The 21,814-nt window shown below is 41.1% G+C and overlaps 1 protein-coding gene across 10 annotated transcripts in view; it reads left to right on the top strand.

Moving 5' to 3' along the window:
• The window catches only part of Nfrkb (nuclear factor related to kappaB binding protein), a 33,883-nt gene that overhangs the window by 6,644 nt on the left and 5,425 nt on the right, over window positions 1-21,814 (top strand). For 5 of the 10 annotated variants that reach the window (XM_015499039.2, XM_048796160.1, XM_048796164.1 and 2 more), the window contains 20 exons: window positions 765-892; window positions 1,962-2,136; window positions 2,670-2,807; window positions 3,417-3,490; window positions 4,262-4,346; window positions 4,690-4,870; window positions 5,112-5,220; window positions 5,577-5,703; window positions 5,954-6,019; window positions 11,616-11,695; window positions 11,800-11,846; window positions 13,079-13,139; window positions 13,681-13,855; window positions 14,726-14,832; window positions 15,704-15,827; window positions 16,054-16,133; window positions 16,286-16,506; window positions 16,810-17,080; window positions 17,741-17,953; window positions 20,562-21,329. In XM_015499039.2, coding sequence (XP_015354525.1) covers window positions 765-892; window positions 1,962-2,136; window positions 2,670-2,807; window positions 3,417-3,490; window positions 4,262-4,346; window positions 4,690-4,870; window positions 5,112-5,220; window positions 5,577-5,703; window positions 5,954-6,019; window positions 11,616-11,695; window positions 11,800-11,846; window positions 13,079-13,139; window positions 13,681-13,855; window positions 14,726-14,832; window positions 15,704-15,827; window positions 16,054-16,133; window positions 16,286-16,506; window positions 16,810-17,080; window positions 17,741-17,953; window positions 20,562-21,329 — 3,230 coding nt within the window. Of the gene's footprint in view, window positions 1-764; window positions 893-1,098; window positions 1,324-1,961; window positions 2,137-2,460; window positions 2,808-3,416; window positions 3,491-4,261; window positions 4,347-4,689; window positions 4,871-5,111; window positions 5,221-5,576; window positions 5,704-5,953; window positions 6,020-11,615; window positions 11,696-11,799; window positions 11,847-13,078; window positions 13,140-13,680; window positions 13,856-14,725; window positions 14,833-15,703; window positions 15,828-16,053; window positions 16,134-16,285; window positions 16,507-16,809; window positions 17,081-17,740; window positions 17,954-20,561; window positions 21,330-21,814 lie in introns of those variants that run through there. The other 5 variants (XM_048796161.1, XM_048796163.1, XM_048796162.1 and 2 more) reach the window with 5 other exon arrangements.

Below are 21,814 nucleotides of genomic sequence, written 5' to 3'. Positions count from 1 at the left end.
CTCTCTCTCTCTCTCTTAAAAAAAATTCTTTAAAAAAATAAACAACAACAAAAAAAGGATTTAAAATTAGCATTTTCTCATCTTGTTTGTTTTTATGGTGTCAGGGATTGAATCCAAGGTCTCACATGTGCTAGGCAAGTGCTCTACCACTGAGGCATACCCCCAGACCCCTATTATTTTTTGAGACAGAGTCTTGCTTGTTATGTTGCCCAGACTGGCCCAGAACTTCTGCGCTCAGGTGATCCTCTCATCTTAGTCTCCTAGATAGCTGGGACCATAGGCATACTTCACTCCTGGGCATATTCCCTCCCATCACATTATTAACTTAAAAAGGATTTCCCCTCTGTGGTTGGCAGAGGTTTTCTTTACTGAAGCTGGAGTCTCAAGTAGAAGTACATTGTCCTCTCCTGTAGAATAGAGGGAGGGAAACTTGGCTGATTTAGAGGGGTTATATAAGGATGACATGCTTCCTCCAAATAGTGTGGTAGTCTGGTAAGGAAACAGGGATGTCAGGGCAGACATTTCTCTATATTTTAGTCTTAAGTAGTGACATGTTTCAGTGTTGGTTTTGCTGATTTCAGTTGTGTTGCATGGTTTTTGCGATTATCAGTCTTAACTGAGCTATCGTTTTCAGCATTCTTTTACTTCTCGTTCTCTTTTCTGATTCTCTTGAATGCCCTTTAGTTCTGTGCTACAACTACATCTTAAACACCCATTAAATGTGATGACTGGTATGTATATAGTTGTATCTCTATTTTTTTAAGATGGACACTTTAACCCTGAGGTGGTCAAGTATCGACAGCTATGCTTCAAGTCACAGTACAAGCGATACCTCAACTCTCAGCAGCAGTATTTCCATCGACTGCTAAAGCAGATTCTTGCTTCCCGGAGTGTAAGTAATGCTGGGAACTGAATATAAAATATGGGCAGTATATGCACAGGTATCAAGAAGTGGTTCAGAGGCAAAACACAGATGATAACCACTAAGAAAAAAATGCTACCAATTAAGCAGCAAAACATTTAAGTTGTGTCTTTTTATTTTCCCTTTTCCCTTCCCACCTATGTCTTTTTTTTCCTTATCAGTTTTATGATGTGTGTTGATTTCAGAGATGTTAAAATATGAAACAGTAAGTGCTTCCTAAAATTAATGAAATATAGTAGCTTCCATATTTACTAAGATAAACAAATGGATTTCAGATTCATCATGGGTTATTGAGGAAAACTAGGATGCTCTGGAATTGATGTGCAAGTGTACACAAGGCCTCTGCTGTGATGGACCTGTAGAACATAAAGCTCAGTGGCCTCTGGGTCTTTTCCAGCCAGGTAATTCTCAGAGGCAAAGTTGTTCTGAGTTCTTTAAGTGGTTTTTTTGAACTTAAGTATAGAAATATTTGGATGTAGCATAAGTATTCATTTTCTGTGGAGCAATTCAGTGTTCAGATTTGGGATTTTTTCATTATCTAATATAGGTTGAGTAATCCTTATCTGAAGTCCTTGGAACTAGATGTGTTTTGGATTTCAGATTTTATTTACTTTTTTTGGATTTTGGAATATTTGCATACACATATTGATATCTTGGGTATGGGACCCAAATCTAAACATGAATTCATCCATTTCAAATATACCTTATGTACATAGCTTAAAGGTAATTTATATACTATTTTTAGTACACTTTTGTTTTTACTTCAGCCTGTTATATGAGGTCAGGTATAGAATTTTCCACTTGTAGTGTCATGCACTCATAAAGTTTTGGATTTTGGAGCACTTTGGATTATGGATTTTGGATTAGGAATGCTCAACCTGTAATTAATATGGGTCATTTTTATTTGAACATGTTCATGTATCTGCATCTTTCTCTATGATGGAGTGGGGAATTAAACTTTAAATGTAGCCTTACGGAGTATACAGTGTATGTTAAAGATTTGATGATCACATGTATTCGCATTTGATTTTCTGCCTAGGACTTACTGGAGATGGCCCGAAGGAGTGGCCCAACCCTTCCCTTCAGGCAGAAGCGTCCTTCACCATCCCGAAGCCCTGAGGAGCGGGAGTGGCGGACCCAGCAGCGCTACTTGAAGGTCTTGAGGGAAGTGAAGGAGGAGTGTGGCGACACTGCCCCGTCCTCTGATGAAGAGGGTGAGTGTCTTTGGGCACTTGGGTTAGCTGGGGCATTGGAGCCAGTGGTAGCCATTTATCCCCTCGGTAAAGAAGTCCTTTATGAGTTGTCTTGTCTCGGGGGGTGGATGGTGGGACTCATTAGCCCTTGGTCTTTGAGTCACTGAGACACTGCTATCAGGTGGGAGTAACTCCATACCATACCCTCTTTACTCTGTGCTTATGTGGCACTTGAGTTAGATGAGAACCTCTTGGATTAATCCCTGCAGGGCAGGGTCTCTCCACAGTAGGCCTTCTGGTGCCATTGTGCCACTTGAGAGAACTGCTTTTCCCCTTACAGGAGAGTAGTAGTGACTGTTGGCCTGCTGCAATGCGACCCCATCACTCTGTTGAAGTCTCTCTTCCTGGAAGAGCCGTTTAAATGACCTAAGTGTGCTCCAGCTCATCTGGGGAAGGGTCAGAAAGGAATGTGGAACCCTGGCCTCCATGTTGTTGGCTTAGCCCTGTTGAACCCAAATGGCCACTTACCCAATCTCCCCTATTGGAGTCCACAGCCACGTTGGATTTACAAGAAAAATTTTCTTTTGAAGATCTCAGCTCATGGCTTCCGAGCTCTCCAGCGCGTTCTCCTAGTCCTGCGGTGCCCCTGAGGGTGGTGCCCACGCTTTCCACCACGGATATGAAAACTACAGGTGAGAACTGAGCTGATGCCATTGCTATCCTAGGAAATCACAGTGCAGAAGTGAGAACTCCTTAAAGGGAGGTAGTGTCTAGATTCCTGCCTTCCCCAAAACAAGCAGTGCTCCTTAAATGAAGGTGATGGGGATAAGTTTTTGTACTATTCTGATTTTTTTTTATATCTAGAGGTAGACCTTCTTTCATTAAAAAAAAAAAAAAAATTGTCCAGAGCTGATCAGCTAGTGTTTTGTGATATAGAAAGCAGAATTTTGAAATAATAATTCAGTCATAGCACAAAAGAGATAACCAGAGCTTTAGCAATTCCTTTGAATGTCTCTTGAAATTGGAGAAGAATTTGAATTTGGAATAGGAATAAAAAATGTTATGAAGCTTCAATGTGCTTTTAGACCAGCCAAGTAACAAAATCATTTTAAAAAAAAGGAAAGTAGAAGTGCTGACAGTGACTGAATAAAGGTTTTTGGTACTTGTAGTACCCAGGAATCAAAAGGGAAACTCAGAGTATTATCTTACTTTTGAATGTCACAAGTGACCAGGAAGATTTAAATTAGAGCACTGTTGTAGTGAATGACCTAGTCCATGTGGTTTGGTTCATTTTCTCTCAGATAAAATAGAACTGGGGGACAGTGACCTGAAGATAATGTTAAAGAAGCACCATGAGAAGCGGAAACATCAACCAGTAAGATTGGGATGGATGTGGCCAGTTGTGGTTTTCAGTTGACTCTCTTTGGCATGGTTATCCCGAGGAGGATATTGGTAGTCACCACCTCTTTTGTGCTTCTCTGTTATTGTTAGAGGATGGGAGCAATTAGAGAGGCTAATTAGCATCAGAGATAAGAGGTGTTAACAGGTGTTTTGGCTTTATAAGGCAAGCTTCAAGCTTTGCCATGGCACTGTTTGGTGTGTGAATGAATTGTCTCCATGTCTTCAGCGCTCAGCAAGGTTAAGGAGTTTTTCTTCAGTCAAACAGCCAGTAAGTGCTAGAGCTGAGAGCCAGACCCTTTTCTCTCCGCACTTTTTACTATTTCTGTTATTCCACTCAACTAAATCAAGCCAGAGAGTATGATGGAGAAAAGAGGGTAGTCTGGGCAGAGCAGTGAGATAAGAAGAGTCCCACATTGGAAGTCAGAACATTGAGCGATCCCTTAACTCCTCTGAACGCTTTTTTTAAACTTTTTAAACTCTAACAATATTAGGAAGACTTCTTGAAGAGCACATGAGATAAGGAATGCAGAAGAGCTGTATGAATTGTAAATGCCGTGCAGTGGAACACCAAAGTTTCCCCTGTGTACTATTATGAAGAACAATTGTTTCTATCTCTGTGTAGTTTTAATTCAACATGATTTCCTCAGGTGTCTGGGACATCTGGTTGTTAGGTAAATTGGCACAGTCACCATCAGTTTTTGCTTCCTTTCTGGGCCATAACCAAATCTCTGAATATCACATCTAGGATCACCCGGACCTTTTGACAGGGGACCTGACCCTCAGTGACATCATGACTCGAGTAAATGCTGGCAGGAAGGGCTCACTAGCAGGTAAAGGACTATAGGTCTCTTCCTCCGGATGGTTTTCACCTGACTTTGGTGTTAAATTGTGAGTCTGTCTACATGTGGCAAAAATAAATGAATCCACATCTTTCATGCTGACACCTTTTGCTTTGTTACTGCCCTTAGGAATTTAAAATTAATACAGAGTATCATTAGATGTTAAAATTAAGCTGTAAATCACTCATTCCATTTTGTCTTAAAAACATCTAAATATCTTAGTACATTACTAAGACTTTTCTTTGTTGGTTTTGGGGAAATACGCAGATAAAGACTCCTAATTTCTTAATATAGAAGAAGCAGTTCAGTGACTTATGTTCCTTATTCTTCCCAGCCTTATATGACTTGGCTGTCCTTAAAAAAAAGGTGAAGGAAAAAGAGGAAAAGAAAAAGAAGAAAATAAAGCTGATCAAATCAGAGGCAGAGGATCTGGCTGAAACTCTGAGCAACACTGAAGGGGTTCCACCTCTTTCACAGGCCCCATCTCCACTGGCAATACCTTCTATCAAGGAAGAGTAAGTGAGCAATAGATTACATGGTGTTAAGGTTTAAGTTTGGAGATTAAGCTGGAGGCTATAACCATTCCTTTGAGGCTTGTGTGAGTTGGCTCTGAGTGTCAGGGATCCTGTTAGGAAAATGTATTGTGTGTCCCTTTCTTGAGCTTTTATAGCTGCTAGGAAGTTTGGAGGACTTGAACAAATTTAGAATGTGTTTTTGGTCTTTGTGGTTGTTCTTATATTTTTCTTCTCTCATTAGGCCCCTGGAAGACCTCAAGCCTTGCCTTGGAATCAATGAGATTTCTTCCAGTTTTTTCTCTCTTCTATTAGAGATCTTGCTTCTGGAGAATCAAGCTAGCCTTCCTATGGTAAGAGTTTTGGAAAAGTCAGATGTACATCAAAGATTTTTTTTTTTTTTTTTGGTAGATGGACAAAATACCTTTATTTCATTTATTTATTTTTATGTGGTGCTGAGTATTGAACCCAGTGCCTCACATGTGCTAGGCAAGTGCTCTACCACTGAGCCATTACCCCAGTCCTATACACTAAGGTTTTGAAATTATTGGAATCCCTAGCTTGAGGGGATTCCTCCCAAAGCTCTGCAGCCAGCTTGCTCTGGGACTTGGGTAACCTGAGCAAACGGACCCAGCTTGCACTGGCACATCTTGAATTGCTGATATAGAGAGAATTTAACTGGCTTCTGTCTGCCTTTTCTCCCCGCCAGCTGGAGGAAAGAGTTTTGGATTGGCAGTCATCTCCAGCCAGCTCCCTCAACAGCTGGTTCTCTGCAGCCCCCAACTGGGCTGAGTTGGTATTGCCTGCCCTCCAGTATCTTGCTGGAGAAAGCCGAGGTAAGGTCATTTTTTTGAAGGGTCACTGTTTTTCTTTTTTTGTCTAAATTCTTAAGACAAATTCGTAGAGAAATTTTTGTCTAAATTCTTGTGCTTGTTTGGTCTATTTTGCCTTTGCATCATACCATGTCTTTTGCTATACCATAAAGTTCTCAGAATCTCTCAGAGCTCAGGGATATGTAGCCTTTTGTCCTGAGTTTAACACATTCTATCACCTGTGTGGTTGGTTCATGTGATTTATTTCTTGCAGCTGTTCCTTCCAGTTTCTCTCCATTTGTTGAATTCAAAGAGAAAACCCAGCAGTGGAAATTGCTTGGTAAGTAATTTGTATTATCTACCTTTCTCCTGTCCTCCCCAGCTTCTTATGTATGCTAGTCAATATAGTGCAGGAGATTGGCAAAAGGGCAATATTCAACTTTATTTTTGTCTGTGAAGGAATTCTTTAAGATCCCTGTACTCTTAAAGTATAGGTTTCATCTCCACCCCCATTTGGACTTTGCTCCCAAAGCTGAAATGGAATGGTCTTTTTATTTTTTTTAATTATTATTATTACTTTATTTATATATGACAGCAAAATACATTACAATTCTTATTATAAATATAGAGCATAATTTTTCATATTTCTGGTTGTATACATAGTATATTCACACCAATTCATGTCTTCATACCTGTATTTTGGATAATAATGATCATCACATTCCACCATTATTAATTACCTCATGCCCTCTCCCTTCCCCTCCAACCTGTCTGCTCTATCTAGAGTTCGTCTATTCCTCCCATGCTCCCGCTCCCTATCCCATTATGAATCAGCCTCCTTATATCAAAGAAAACATTCGGCGTTTGGTTTTTTGGGGATTGGCTAACTTCACTTAGCATTATCTTCTCTAACTCCATCCATTTACCTGCAAATGCCGTGAGTTTATTCTCTTTTATTGCTGAATAATATGGAATAGTCTTTTTATTATGATATAGCCTGTGGATGGTGACATTCAAATCTGCTGTTGTATTTTATAGTAGCATCAGCATTTATAGTAAGCATACCAATGGTGTGGGATTCATTTGTACTATAGTTATTTTTATTTATTAAAAATGGGCTTTTTTATTAAGGATGATGTGCAGTGAGATGTAGGACTGCCCCAAGTAAAGCAGTTTCTAAAGAACAGTGTCCTTTTAATTTAAATTTATAAAGTTCTGCTTACTCTATTGGCTGTTACCTGGTGATGGTGATAAGAGAATAATTTAATTCAGTATTGGTTTTCTACTGAAATTCCCAGAGGGTTTGCTGTCTATATCAGAAGGGCACAGATGAGGCTGTCATCTAGGGAGGAAGTGTCAAGTGAGGAAAAAAGAGGGTTGAGGACTAAGCCTTGAGAAACTCCACAGTAGAGACAGCTGAATGCAGCTCATGTAGAGAGGACATGGCTACAGAGACAGGAAGAAAATTCTGAGATTGTTGACTCTTGGGAGCCAAGTGATTAAAAGATTCAGTAGGGTAAATATAAGAGATTGTAAATGTGGAACAGATTGCAAAATTTTTAGTGAATAGTGAATCCTTAAGTGAAAGGATGAGGGTTGGGGACTGTGAGTTGAAGGTGATTCATGGTGCTGCTGTGCCTATGGTCTTCAGGTTGGTGGCTGGAGTCAATCATAGTGATAATATTTACACTGGCTCTGCAAACTGTCCTTATAAGACCAGATAATAAGTACTTTAAGCTTGTGGAATAGATGCTTTCTGTTATTACCCCTCAACTCTGCCATTATAATGCTCAGCTTCCAGACAGTAGGGGAATGAACAGGTGGGGATGTTTTCTACAAAAATATATTTACAAAAGCAGGTGGCTAGTTTGCCATGTGTTGGTGTACACCATGGGAATCTGTAAATGTGACCAGTCAGGGCCCCTTTTCCTATAACCAGTTAAAAATTTACCAGCACATCACTGGTTAAAGAGCCAGTGAATTTCTAGAGATTTAGCTGGGCAAGGGCAGGATAGTAAGGGAGATTTGTGGCCAATAGAGGAATTTTAAATGGGAGAAACCTTGAGTGAGTTTAAATGTTGATGGGACGGGTACTGTGGACCTTGAGGAGAAGATTGAACATGAAGGAGAGAAGGGAAAATGCATCACATATATTCCTGGGAAGTGGGAAGAGGGTGAGCTCTGTATGGCGGGAGCTAGCACATTTCTTCCTATCTAGCAGGAGGAAAGAAGGAAATAATGGATACATAGCAGTGGGCTGAGTGGTCTTTGTAGGAAGTTTGGTCTGTTGACATTTTCAGTGTAAAGTAGAAGGTGAGAGAGGTGAGATTGTCTGTTGCTGATGAGAAGGGAAGTCTGAGGAAAGTGGGAGATGGTCATTGTGTGAAGCAGTGTGACCACAGATGACATAGGATAGCTAGGAAGTCATGAGTGCCAGGGGAGACTGCTCATTGTTCACCTCTTTGGCCTTCTTCTGCCTGTTTGTGCACTTTTTCCTCTAGCAGTCCTCAGCTGCTTAATTTGAAGCATGGAGAATGTGGATAGTTCAGAATTTGAATTTTGCTAGATTGGAATGATGCAGAAAATCAAAGGGCAGAGGTAAAGGTATTACTCTGTTGGGAAGCATATTACTGAAACAGTGGACCAGGAATCTGCACTGAATGGAGAGAAAAGAGAGATGGATCTGGGCCAATGGCAGCTGAGAAGTAGAGGTGTCATTGGGAACTGTCCTGCTGGGTCCAAGTGAAGCTTTCATGGGAGTAAACGGGCAAGGTGAAATCCAGGCCATTATGTTTAGAAAGCAGAGTGTGGGTTCTTCATCCTGACTGGCTGTGTACTATGATCAGTGGGATTTTTTAAAAAATACCTATTCCTGGACCTTACCACAGGGATTCTGATTAAATGGTTGGGATGGGGTCTGAACTTTGATGTTTTCAAAAGTTTCCAGGTAATTCTTCAAAATGCAATCCTAGTTGAGAAACACTGAAGTAGGCATTTTGAAAATAGAGCAGCTTTAGGAACTGGCAGAGTCCAATTGTGCTTGTGGGAATGATCGAGTGGAGTGGAGGGAGGAGGTTATGGTAGAGGAAGAGTTTTCACCAACTGAGAGGTTAGGATATTGGATGTACTGCTTATGTGGATGTGGGTCTTCCTCATAGTGGCAGGGTGTGGAGTAGTGAGAGAGGGTGAGCCAGTTCCTGTGAGGAGAAAGGACTAGATGCAAAACTGCAGGAGTGGGGATTGGGGTGTACAGGTGGAGAGCAAAAGCCTCAGGGAACAGGCTTCCCCCCCCAGCTTTATTGATGTGTAATTGATATATTAAAAACTGCATATTTAATGTATGTAATTTGATGAGTTTGGACATACACGCATACACCTGGGAACCATCCCCACAGTCAAGATAGACCTTTCAAACTTCTATATCTCCCTTCCCCCTTTTTCTGGCAAGAACATTAACATGACATTCATCTTCTTAATAAATTTTCAAGTGGCACAGTACAGTTTCATTAAGTACACAACTGAGTCCAACAGCAGGACTCTAGAACTTATCTTGACATTTCATAATGGAAACTTCATACCTTTGGAGCAGCTATTCCCCTACTTTGGTTTTACTACTCCTGCTGCTGGTAACTATCAGTTTTGTTCTCTGTTTCTGTGACTTTGAGCATTTGAGGCACCCTGTATAAGTGTTAAGTGAAATAAATTTGTCCTTTAATTTATTTCACTTAACATAGTGTCCATTAGGTTTATCCATGTTGCAAATGGCAGGATTTCCTATTTTCTAAGACTGAGTAATACTCCATTTTACGTTATAGCATATTTTCTTTATTCATTCATCCACTGATGGACATTTGGGTTGTTTTCATATCTTGGCTATTGTGAATAATTCTGCAGTGAACATTGGAGTGCAGATATGTGTTTGAGATCCTGATTTCAGGTTTTTTTTTTTTCCCTTATAATTAGAAATGGGATTGCTTGACCATATGGTAGGTCTGTTTTTACTTTTTTTGAGGAGCTTCTATACTATTTTCATGGTTACTGCACCATTTTACATTCCTACCAACAGTACATAAGGTTTCTCTTTTCTCCATATTCTTCCCTCTACTTTATCTTTTTCTTTTCTTGTCTTTTCTAACAGTAGCCATCCTAATAAGTGTGAGGTGATATCTCAGTAGTACTTTTGATTTGAAGTTCCTTGATGATTAGTGATATTGAGCACCTTTTCATGTACCTGTTGGCCATTCATATTTCTTCTTTGGAATAGAAATATAAGAATTGTCTATTCAGGTTCTTTGTTTCTTTTTAAATCATGTTGGTGATTTTCTTATCATTGATTTGTAGGTATTCCTTATATAATTTAGATGTTTTAGCCCTTTATCACATATATCGTTTTCAGTTATTCCCTTCTTTTCTGTAGCTTGGCTTTCCCCTCTGTTGATTATTTCTGTGCTATGCAGAAGCTTTCTAGTTTCCTGTAATCCCATTTATTTGTTTTTGCTTTTGTTGCCTATGCTTTTGGTATCATATCAAAAAGGTCAAGACTAATCTTATGGAGCTTTCTGCTGTTTTCTCATAGGAGTTTTGTAGTTTCAGGCCACATGTTTAAATGATTAAACCATTGATTTTTGCATATAATATGATGGAAGAATCTAATTTCATTCTTTCAAATGTGGATTTCCAGTTTCCCCAACACTGCTTTTTGCAGACTGTCTTTACCTCATTGAATGTTCTTAACACCCTGGCCAAAAGTGAATTGACTATATGCGTGGGTTTATTTCTGGGTTCTGTGTTTTAGGAACAGGTTTTTGTTCTTATTTTTCTAAAAGAACTAGGAGAGGGTTTGCTCGCCTAGCATGTACAGTACCCTGGGTTCGATCCTCAGCATCACATAAAAATAAATAAATAAAATGAAAGATATTTTGTCCATCTACAACTAAAAAAAAAAAAAAAAAATTAAAAAAAGAACTAGGAGAAATGTCTGAAATCTTTGAAGAATCTCACCTCTGCCTCCTGACTTCATTGAAGGACATGGCTATGAGAAAATGAGCAGTCAGCCCCCCTATAGTTAAGAATCAAGGGAGAACCAATTTTTTCTCAGAAAATACCTGAAAACCATATATGTGATAAAGGGCTAATATCTAAAATATATAAGGACCACCAAACAGGAGAAAAAGATGGGCAATAGAACTAACTGGTTTTGAAGTAGCAATTCTGGAAGCACAAAGGTTCCTGGAGATGGATATTGGTGGTATTGTATGCCAACTACTGAAATCAAAGAGAAGCATCTTGGTGAATGTGACCTTTTTGGGAAGCATAGGGACATTCTCTCACAAGCAGACCTGGATGATGCTGATTAATGGTGACTTCTAGTCTAGCCTGGTTAAGAGATTTAGGTACATTATGTGTCAAGAGCTTCAGGAGGACTCTGAACAAATGAGAGAAGGGCACCGACAGAGTGATTTTCTTTTCTAGGCAGACCAGGAGGAGTCCTTTTTTTTTTTCTTCCCCTTCCTTAGGCTTCTGATTGTTGTGCCAGTGTGTAGAATGCCTTTGTGGCTCACTAGCCATTCCCTGTTGTAAGTTTTCATAACATGTGATGCCTACCACTTTCCATATTGGGTTTATTTAATATATGCTCTTTTCTCACTTTACTATAAAATTCTTGAGGGCAGAGACTGAATTCACTGGATGACCCCAGCTTCTCCACAGGTAGTACCTGGCACACAGTGGTTACTCAGCAAATACCTGTTGAGTGAATTGTCTAAGGAGGTGACATGCAGCAGTGATGGTATAGTCTGTGAAGGGAAAGGCAGTGCCAAGGATCTTGGCTTCAGTCCTGATGTATTCTCTCTTTGTCATAGGGTAAGAAGGTAAAGAGAAAGGGGGATTCTGAGTCACACCTTAGATTTTGTCTTCTTTTCCCTCCTTTCTTATAGGCCAGTCTCAAGATAATGAAAAGGAATTAGCTGCGCTCTTCCAGCTGTGGCTAGAGACCAAAGACCAGGCCTTTTGTAAGGTATAATTTTTCAAAATACCAACTCTTCCCCTTTTGGTTTCTAACTCTCAAATTAGTGAAAATTCTCCAGTCCATTTACCTGTTAATGTTTTCCTTTTCTCCAGCAAGAAAATGAAGACAGCTCAGATGCTACAACACCTGTCCCTCGGGTGTGAGTATAGCACTCTAATGGTGGGTGGTGTCCCATGAAACCATGATTCCTGGTACTTACATGTCTTAGTCTGTTAGAGCTGTAATGGGCCTGAGAGATCATAAGAATTTGCTGATTCTCACCTGCCTAATATACCTAAGGAGGGCAATGTATATCCATTGATATGAGTGGCTCCCTGTGGAAGGAGTTCTTTCTTTTTTAAATGTTTATTAGTTGTAGATGGATATAAGACCTTTGTTTTATTTATTTTTATGTGGTGCTGAGGATTGAACCCAGTGCCTCACATGTGCCAGGCAAGTACTCTATCACTGAGCCCCAACCTCAGCCCCAGGAGTTCTTGATGCTAGAAGGGGATGTGCAGTAGAGTCTGAGGGGATTTGATCTACCTTATAGGTGAACATACTATTTTCCACATGTTGTCCTCCTGGGTTTCCCATTTGAGAGTGCTATCTAACCCAACCTCCTTATTTCTTTTCTTTTTTTTTTTTAATATTTAGTTTTTAGTTTTAGGTGGACACAATATCTTTTATTTTACATTTATGTGGTGCTAAGAATCAAACCCAGTGCCGCAAGCATGCTAGGCGAGCACTCTACCATTGAGCCACAACCCCAGCCCCCCAACCTCTTCATTTCTGTAAAGAAGTTGGGTTATGAGGTTACATTATTTGTTGAGGGTTAGTGACAGGAATTCACTAGAATTTACATCCTGTGAGTGACTCCTCTCATATTGCTCTTTCCTGTCTGGTGTTGTTCTGCAGTTAGATTTTTTTTTTTTTTTTTTTTGCAGCATGGAGAATTGAACCCAGGGCCTCATGCATCTTAGGCTAGTACTCTACCCATGAGCTGCACTCTAGCCTGTGCATTTAGTAGAAGTGGGGGTAGTACAAGTATTTGTAAGTTTCCTGTGAGCCAGGAAATATACCCTTGCTATCTAATATTTTTCATTGCCATTAAATTGGATTTAGCAGCGAGATATCAGCTTAATTTCCACCTGCCCAGTTCTTTTCTGGATTTCTAAGTATCAAGTAATTTTTGGAAATACCATCAAGAGTTACTTGGTAGGAGCTGGAAAGTGGAGTTTGTAAGAGTTGAGTACATCTAAAGGGACATTTCTGAAGGGACATTTTTTTTGTGTGTTGCAAAGAGAATGGTTCTGGGTGTTAAAGAAAGGAGATGGATCTGTGACCCATCTGCTAGTAATCAGAGTTAAAACAAAATTCTTTATGTTTCAGAAGAACTGACTATGTGGTGCGGCCCAGCACTGGGGAGGAGAAACGGGTTTTTCAGGAGCAGGTAAGAAATATGGAGAAGATAGAGAAAGTCTGTCTCTGTGAGGCCCTATAGATTGAAGTGCTGAGCCTGACTCTCTTTTGAGTCTACCGTCATGGAGGAAATTCATACCTTCACCGTGGATATTCTGTTGGTTGGGATTGATTGCGGCAGGGCGGGGGGGCAGAAAAGTTTTAGTCTGTTAGAGCTGTAATGGGCCTGAGAGATCATAAGAATTTGCTGATTCTCACCTGCCTAATATACCTAAGGAGGGATATATATATTATAAATATATAATATATATATATATATATATATAGAGAGAGAGAGAGAGAGAGAGAGAGAGAGAGACAGAGAAACTACTTTGATTTCTTTAGCAAAATGCATTTTATTTCCTCATCCTTTGCTCAGTAACCAGTTCTGAGGACCATCCTTTTCTCACTGTAGTTGGCTCGTTATCCATGGGGGAATTTTTGGTTCCATTCCCATTTTAATCTCCTCATGTGGATCTAGAATGAACTCCACTGATTCTGACTCAGAAGCCTTCTCCCTTTTCTCTGTGTAGGAGCGTTACAGATACAGCCAACCCCATAAGGCATTCACCTTTCGCATGCATGGCTTTGAGTCTGTGGTGGGGCCAGTGAAGGGTGTGTTTGACAAGGAGACTTCCCTCAACAAAGCTCGGGAACATTCCCTTCTGCGCTCTGACCGGCCTGCCTATGTCACCATCCTGTCTCTTGGTATGTGGTGATTTATTTTTTCACTCTGAATCTTTCCTCAAGTCATCTCTGTCCTCCCTGCATACCCCCCACCCGCCTCCTCCACCCTGAGGTGAGTCAGGCATAGCATTTGGAAGCTTTGGATTGGGAAATGAAGGGGGGATTCTGCTCTTAGATATTGGTGGCAAGAATCACTGTTCTTTTCTGAAGGTGTGCTATTATTTATGTTCATTTAGGAAGGGCTCACAGGCCAGCTGAATAGGTTTAACTATAGCACTTTGCTTCCTTAAAGATTTTGTTGTGCCATGAATCCCTTTGGCAGTCTGGTGAAACTCATGGATCCCTTCCCATAGTTATGATAATTCTAAATATACATTAAATGCTTAGAGTTATAAAGAAGCCAATCATATTGAAATAGTTATCAAAACAATTAAAACAGTGTGTAGAAATATGAGTTTTTATTTTAATTGACAGGATCTAGCAATAGGTCTTATAAATATCTGTAACTTCCAGATAGGGAGATGTGTTTGACATTTATAATATGAAAATATTTGATTTCTCTTACAACATCGCAGCACTGCCAATAATGGTTTATTACCTTGTGTTTATAATCAAAGGAGATTCTAAATTTCACTGAAAGATAAATTTTTCTTACCTGAATTCATGGACCCACTGAATTCTAAGGTATCTGTGGACTTTATTCTTGCCTCTGTGAAAGTGTGTAGGAAACACCAATGGCAGAGCTTTCAGCCACTAGGGGTCAGTGTGCCCGATGCTGAGTTGGGAGGCTGAAGAGCACTAAAGCCCTTTGCTGAAGGGAGCATCACCCCACTAGAGCAAGTAGGGGGATATTGCTTGACTCTTGGGCTTTGCATTTCCTAATGTTATCAGTTCGGGATGCAGCAGCTCGGCTGCCTAATGGAGAAGGCACACGGGCAGAGATCTGCGAACTGCTCAAGGACTCCCAGTTTCTTGCACCAGATGTTACCAGCACTCAGGTAAGTTGGAGAAACAACTTTGCTTGGCTTTCTTTCAGAATGGATTTCAGAAAACTTGTTAGAGGGCTGGGGTTATGACTCAGTGGTAGATCATTTGCCTCAGCACGTGTGAGGCACTGGGTTCTATCCTTAGCACCACATGAAAATAAATTAATGAACAAAGCTGTTGTGTCCATCTATAACTAAAAAATATTAAAAAAAAAAAAAAGAAGGAAAACTTATTAGGAAACATAGGAGGATCACTAAGTTCAGAGCCAGCCTCAGCAACTCAGAGAGGCTCTAAGCAACTTAGGAGTAAAAAATAAAAATGGGCTGGGGATGTGGTTCAGTGGTTAAGCACCTTTGGGTTCAATCTTTGATTATTACTTCCCCCCCCCCCACCGAAAAATGAAGGAAAACAGGTGCAGTGGTGTACCTATAATCCCAACTAATCACGAGGCTGAGGCAGGAGGATTGTGAGTTTGAGGCCAGCCTGGACAACACAGTGAGAACCTGTCTCAAAAGCAAAAACACAACTAAATGAGGAAAGGAAAAAAAAAAGAACTTAAAAAATGCACACAGTGATGACCAAAACCCCTGTCAGTGAAGCACAAAAGCAGCTCTAGGTTTTCCTTTAGCTTATAGTAAAAGAAAAGTTGCTATAGTCAGAATTCAAAATATTTTTACAGTGAAAACATCACTGTCTCAGGACTTTATAGCATTTTTTGTTTTGCCAGGTGATTTGGTGAGCCACTAAGAAGACATAGCTAGACTGAGATATAGTCTGTTATATCGTCAGCTATGAATCATCTAGGGATTTTTCTCTGGATTCCAAACAGCTTCTGTTATCTGGGTCTGGCCTGACCCTTACTTCCCTTTTCTCTGTTCTCAGGTCAACACAGTAGTGAGTGGTGCCCTGGATCGACTACATTATGAAAAAGATCCTTGTGTGAAATATGACATTGGACGGAAGCTGTGGATCTACCTGCATCGTGACCGGAGCGAAGAAGAGTTTGGTGTGTGAGGCTTCTGGGGAGTGTGTCCAAGTAGACCAGTGATGATTCTGACTTTTCTGTCCCAGTTCCATCATTCTTTCCATTGGCATTCAGGTAGAATAGGATTATGGAGGCAGGGTCTTACCACCAGCAAGGCCTTGGGTTTTAGCAAACTGCCCCCCCCACTCTCACCCCCTTAATATACTAAGATCCAACTCTTGCTGAAGCTTCCCACTTTTGTTTATAGAGCGGATTCACCAAGCACAAGCAGCTGCGGCTAAAGCCAGAAAAGCCCTTCAGCAAAAACCCAAGCCCCCTTCCAAGGTGGTAAGTGATCTCATGAAGAACCCTCTTGAGAATCCTGGGGCTAGGTCTAGGTACTTAACACTGTGCATCAGGAGCTGAAGAGTCCACCCACACCTTCCTTTCTGGAGCCTTTATGACACCTGTGGTAAATTTCCCTTTCTCATCTTTTCTAGAAGTCCAGTAGCAAGGAGACTTCATTAAAAGTCCTCAGCAGTGGACCTTCTGAGCAAAGCCAGATGAGCCTCAGTGACTCTAGTATGCCACCCACCCCAGTAACTCCTGTAACCCCCACCACACCAGCATTGCCTACCACTCCAATTTCCCCTCCGCCTGTGTCATCAGTGAACAAAAGTGGCTCTACTTCTGTCTCAGAACCAGCTAAGTCTAGTTCAGGGTAAGTGCCTCTGTTTTGTTTCTGTATTTTCTCATCCAAAATCCTCTTGTATGCATGTCCTAAGGTTATTTTCTTTGTGTGTGTGTGTGTGGTGGGGGACTATTGGAGATGGAACTCAGGAGCATTATATGAGCTATATCCCCATCCCTTTTTGAAAACTTTTGTTTTTGAGGTAGGGTATTGCTGAGTTGCCCATGTTTTTCAAACTTTTCATCCTCCTGTCTCGGCCTCCTGAGTAGCTGGAATTACAGGTGTGTGCCACCACTTAAGTTCTTATTTTTGTTTCCCTGATGTTCCTCATAGGGTTCTTCTGGTGTCCTCACCAACAATGCCACAGCTAGGAACAATGCTATCCCCAGCTTCCAGCCAGACTCCACCCAGTTCACAGGCTGCTGCCCGGGTTGTAAGCCACTCTGGCTCAGCTGGACTGCCCCAGGTGCGGGTGGTGGCTCAACCTAGCCTTCCTGCTGTCCCACAGCAGTCAGCAGGACCAGCACAGACACTGCCACAGATGCCACCAGGACCACAGATCCGGGTGCCAGCCACTGCCACACAGACCAAAGTAGTACCCCAGGTAAATGGAAACTGTAGGTCACTGGGAAACAGGACTATGGACTGAGGTAGGCTGATGAGTCAAATGGTCAAAGTCTGGGGAAGGACCAGGGAATCATAGATTGTTGTTCCTGAGGATAAAATTCACTAAGATAACGCATTTTATGTTTAAAGCCTTGTAAGCATTTTTAGATACTGTTTTACATGTTGGAAATCAGACCTTCAGAGAAGTTCAGTAATTTCCCATTGTTCAAACAATAATACCCTTGTAGAGGTGGGATATAAATCTAATAAACCTTTTAGTTTAAATCTCAGGCTCCTTCCATTGTGCCTCAGCCATGTGTCTTGGGTATCCCAATGACTATCTGTATGATTGTACAGAAGATTTTTATCCTCTTTACTTCATTTTTCTCTTATTGTATATAAAAGGAGAATATATGCCCTGAATATGTAGGAATAACCAGATGCTAAATGTAAAGATGTTCTGAAAATTAAAGTGTTTTATACAAATACAGGAAATTTGCAGTGTCTGTTTCAGAGAGTGTTGAGCCTTGAACACTGAGAGAGTAATAGTACTTTTAGAAGAAAATTCTTGGGTGGTGACACATGGGGAGATCCTGCCTTGGAGTGCTGATTTCCATCTCAGGGTCTAATTGACCTCTCTGCCTCACACCTTGAACAGGCAGTCATGGCCACTGTTCCAATCAAAGCACAAACTGGGGCACCCAGTGTACAGCGGCCTGGACCCATGCAGACAGGGCTTACGGTGACAAGTCTCCCTGCTGCAGCCAGCCCTGTGAGCAAGCCAGCCACAAGTTCCCCTGGGAGCTCGGCTCCAAGTGCCTCTACAACTGCAGTCATTCAAAATGTTACAGGACAGAACATCATCAAGCAGGTACGTGGAATTCTCCAGGTGGTTCTTTTTTTTTTTTTGTCCCCAAACAAAAACCTCAGGCTGAAGGCCCTGAACAGACAGATGTCTGTGGAAAAAAGATTTGTCATCTTGGGCTCTTTGTTTATAGGTTCTTCAAGTATGTTTCCATTCAAGGCAGTTGCAATTTCTGTGGATGCTCAAGGGAGGTCTTCCATTTCTTTCCATATAATTTAGTATTTGGAAATAGTTTATGGATTTATTGAGACTCTTCAAGGACTTATTTAAACTCCCATGGCCATATTCTAATTGGCTTTTCAGTTTACACCAGTAATGGTAGAATACATTTGTATTGGCAAACTAGTAGAAATATTGACAGGAGTGCTTCCTGTGTATCTGTACCATGCCTTGCATTTTATAGATGTTAGTGGTTTATTTCTCAAGCACTGGAGGGTGATAGACACTTCTGTTATTCTCATTTTATAAATGAAGAAGTGGAGTTATATAACAATGAAGAAGCCTTTTCATTCAGCAATTGTTCACTATCTCTTGTGGCAGGCACTATGTGAAGGATTGGGGATTTAGTAGTCTGTTAAGTAGACTGAGCCCTGCCTTTGTGGAATTTGTGTTCTCGGAGGGCGAGGAGACAGATAAGTACATCAGTGTCAGAGAATAAGAGATGCTGTGAGGGGCTTGGGATATAGCTCAGTTGGTAGCACAAGGCCATGGGTTCAATCCCCAGCACCATATACACACATACACACACACACACACAAAAGAGAGATGCTGTGAGGCTCAGTAGACAGGGCAGTGTTGGAGAATGGTAGTGTGCTAATTTCATCCACGACGATGGGAGTTGGCCTCTATGAGGAGATGAAATTTGAGCGAGGCAAATGAAGTTGGTGTGCTATGGTTACGATGATGACTGGGAGATAAAGCATTCCAGGCTTAGGCATGGAAAGTGAATACATTTGAGAAACAGCAGGAAAGCCATTGTAACTGGTTTACAAGTGAGCAAGCATGAACATATGGCTCAAGCATGGTGGCTCAAGAAAAGGGAGTTGAAAATGGCCCCCATGGGCTTTGGTTGCAGTGACTGGATTAGATAGTGGTCTCATTTACCAAGATGCAAGAAAATTGAGGTGTAGGGACTGCAAGGCAGACAGAAAAGTGTGCTCATGCAGGAGAAAGCAGTGCTTATATTGGGTGTGGTGAAGAGTGTAAGAAGAGACTCATTGTATGTAGTTGAATAAATGCGACGAGTTCCAGGGGCTTTTTGGGAATGGCTTCAAAAGAGTGTAAGATGATGAAGCAGAGTTAGTGAATATAAGTAATTTTTAGAGAAATTTTGCTTTTCTGAGAACTGGGTTGGAGTGGAATGTGAAGGGGAATTGAGTGAAGCAAGGAGGGCAGTATGGAGCAGAGCCAGGGTTGTTTGTATTTAGGGTGTCCAGTGTCATGGCATGTCTGTGTGGCAATGGTCCAGTAGAGTGGCCATAGAGAAGAAGGTTCTGAGCAGGCTAAAGGGGTTGATCTGTTACACATGGAGCATTTGACTTTCCCTTTGAGTTGATATGAACCCATAGAGTCTGGCTCTAGAGCCTGTGCTGCAGATACCTCACCACACTACTACTCTCAAAATAAAGGTGATCCAACCCTAAATAGAATAAAATGTACTTGAGACTGATGGGGAAATACTGTTATATACAGATGTAATTATGTTGAATAGTAATGATAGCATTGTGATTTTTTTTTAATTTTTTTTTTTTTTATTTTAAAAAGTCCTTTTCTAGGTTAGGGATATATAGATAAGTCTTTTTAGAATTTTTTATTTGTTCTTTTTAGTTATATATGACAATAGAATCTCTTTTGATGTATTATACAGACATGGAATATATCTTACTCTGATTAGGATCCCAGTCTTGTGGATATACACAATATTGAGATTCACTGTGGTGTATTCATACACACACACACACACACACACACACACACAGGAAATTATGTCAGATTCATTCTACTGTCTTCCCTATTCTCCCTTCCTTCCCTTCATTCCTCTTGGTCTAATCTATTGAACTTCTGTATAGATAAGTCTTTTTTTGTTTGTTCGTTTTAGTATATGTTCGTTTTAGTATATTTAGTTGTTGATGAACCGTTATTTAGTTTATTTATTTATATGTGATGCTGAGAATTGAACCCAGTGCCTCACACATGCCAGGCAAGCACTGTACCACTGAACCACAACCCCCGCCCTATAGATAAGTCTTGATTAGTAAAATGATCAATCTTGGATAGACTTTAGAATATTCCAGTTCCTAGGGGCTGAGGATGTAAGTGTGGCTTAGTGATAAGGCCCTGGGTTTAAACCCCAACGTCTACTCCCCCCCAAAATTACAGTTCCTCTCTTCTACCCTTCTCTCCCCAAGGTGGGAAAGGATACAAAGTGATTACTTATGAAGGTGGGAGAAGGGGGTATGCTGTGCTCTTCTCTACTTTTGTGCCTGTTTATTATTTTCAAAATAAAAAGGTAAAGATATATGAAACATACATGAAATAGAGGTTTGCTTAATTTTATTGTGTGATCAGTCAGCATCATGCACCCCTTCATTAATGCTGTGTCTCCCCCATACAGGTGGCCATCACTGGGCAGCTTGGTGTGAAGCCCCAGACAGGCAACAGCATCCCACTCACAGCCACAAACTTCCGAATTCAGGGTAAGGATGTACTGCGACTGCCGCCCTCTTCCATCACCACAGATGCCAAGGGCCAGACGGTTCTTCGAATCACACCGGACATGATGGCCACATTGGCTAAGTCCCAGGTTACCACAGTAAAATTGACTCAGGACCTCTTCGGGACAGGAGGTGGTACTGCAGGCAAAGGCATCTCTGCCACCTTACATGTCACTTCCAATCCAGTCCATGCAACTGATAGCCCTGCCAAGGCCAGTTCAGCCAATGCTCCTTCATCTGCTCCAGCAGGCACCACTGTGGTCAAAGTGACTCCCGACCTCAAGCCAGCAGAGCCCTCCAGTTCAGCTTTTCGCTTGATGCCAGCCCTTGGTGTGAGTGTGGCAGATCAGAAGGGAAAAAATACAGTGGCCTCTTCAGAAGCGAAGCCAGCTGCCACAATTCGCATCGTGCAGGGCCTGGGAGTAATGCCTCCCAAAGCAGGCCAGACCATCACTGTTGCAGCCCATGCCAAGCAAGGGGCCTCAGTGGCCAGTGGGTCTGGAACTGTTCATTCTTCAGCAGTATCCTTGCCCAGTATGAATGCTGCTGTGTCCAAGACTGTGGCTGTAGCTTCTGGGGCTGCAAACACACCCATCAGCATCGGGACAGGAGCCCCCACTGTGCGGCAGGTCCCCGTCAGCACCACGGTTGTGTCCACGTCCCAGGCTGTGAGTAATGTCAGTGGTAAAGAGTATCCCTCTCTTCAGGAAATCTCTTAAGGTTGTTAGCTTCCCATCCCTCAGGAGACTCACTAGGACCAAAGAAATGTCTTTGTAGGTATGGAAATTAGAAGTCCTGTCTGTATTCTTTTCTTTGATCCAAATGGATTTATGTATTTTTATGAACCACATTTTATAATGGTATAGTTCATGCATACGTTCTTACACAAAATTGTAAGAATGATGCTAACAGTATAGAGTAAAATGTAAAATTTCTTTCATCCCTCTACCAGTTCTTCGTTTATAACTGCTAATTATTATTAGTAACACAGCATTTATCCTATGAGTCCTTTTCCTGTGTATTTTCATATATGTATACACATAATTTAAGGAAAAAAAAATCTACAAGAGCCCTTACTCTTTTCTTTTTTTTTTTTTTTTAAAGAAGTCTTAGGGATCCTACACCACAGAGAGAGATACTGGCTACATCCTTT

Source organism: Marmota marmota, unplaced genomic scaffold, assembly GCF_001458135.2.
Source record: "Marmota marmota marmota unplaced genomic scaffold, marMar, whole genome shotgun sequence".
NCBI lineage: Eukaryota > Metazoa > Chordata > Mammalia > Rodentia > Sciuridae > Marmota > Marmota marmota.
Note: the sequence above shows the minus strand (reverse complement) of the source record. Positions and strands in the feature narration are given on the sequence as shown.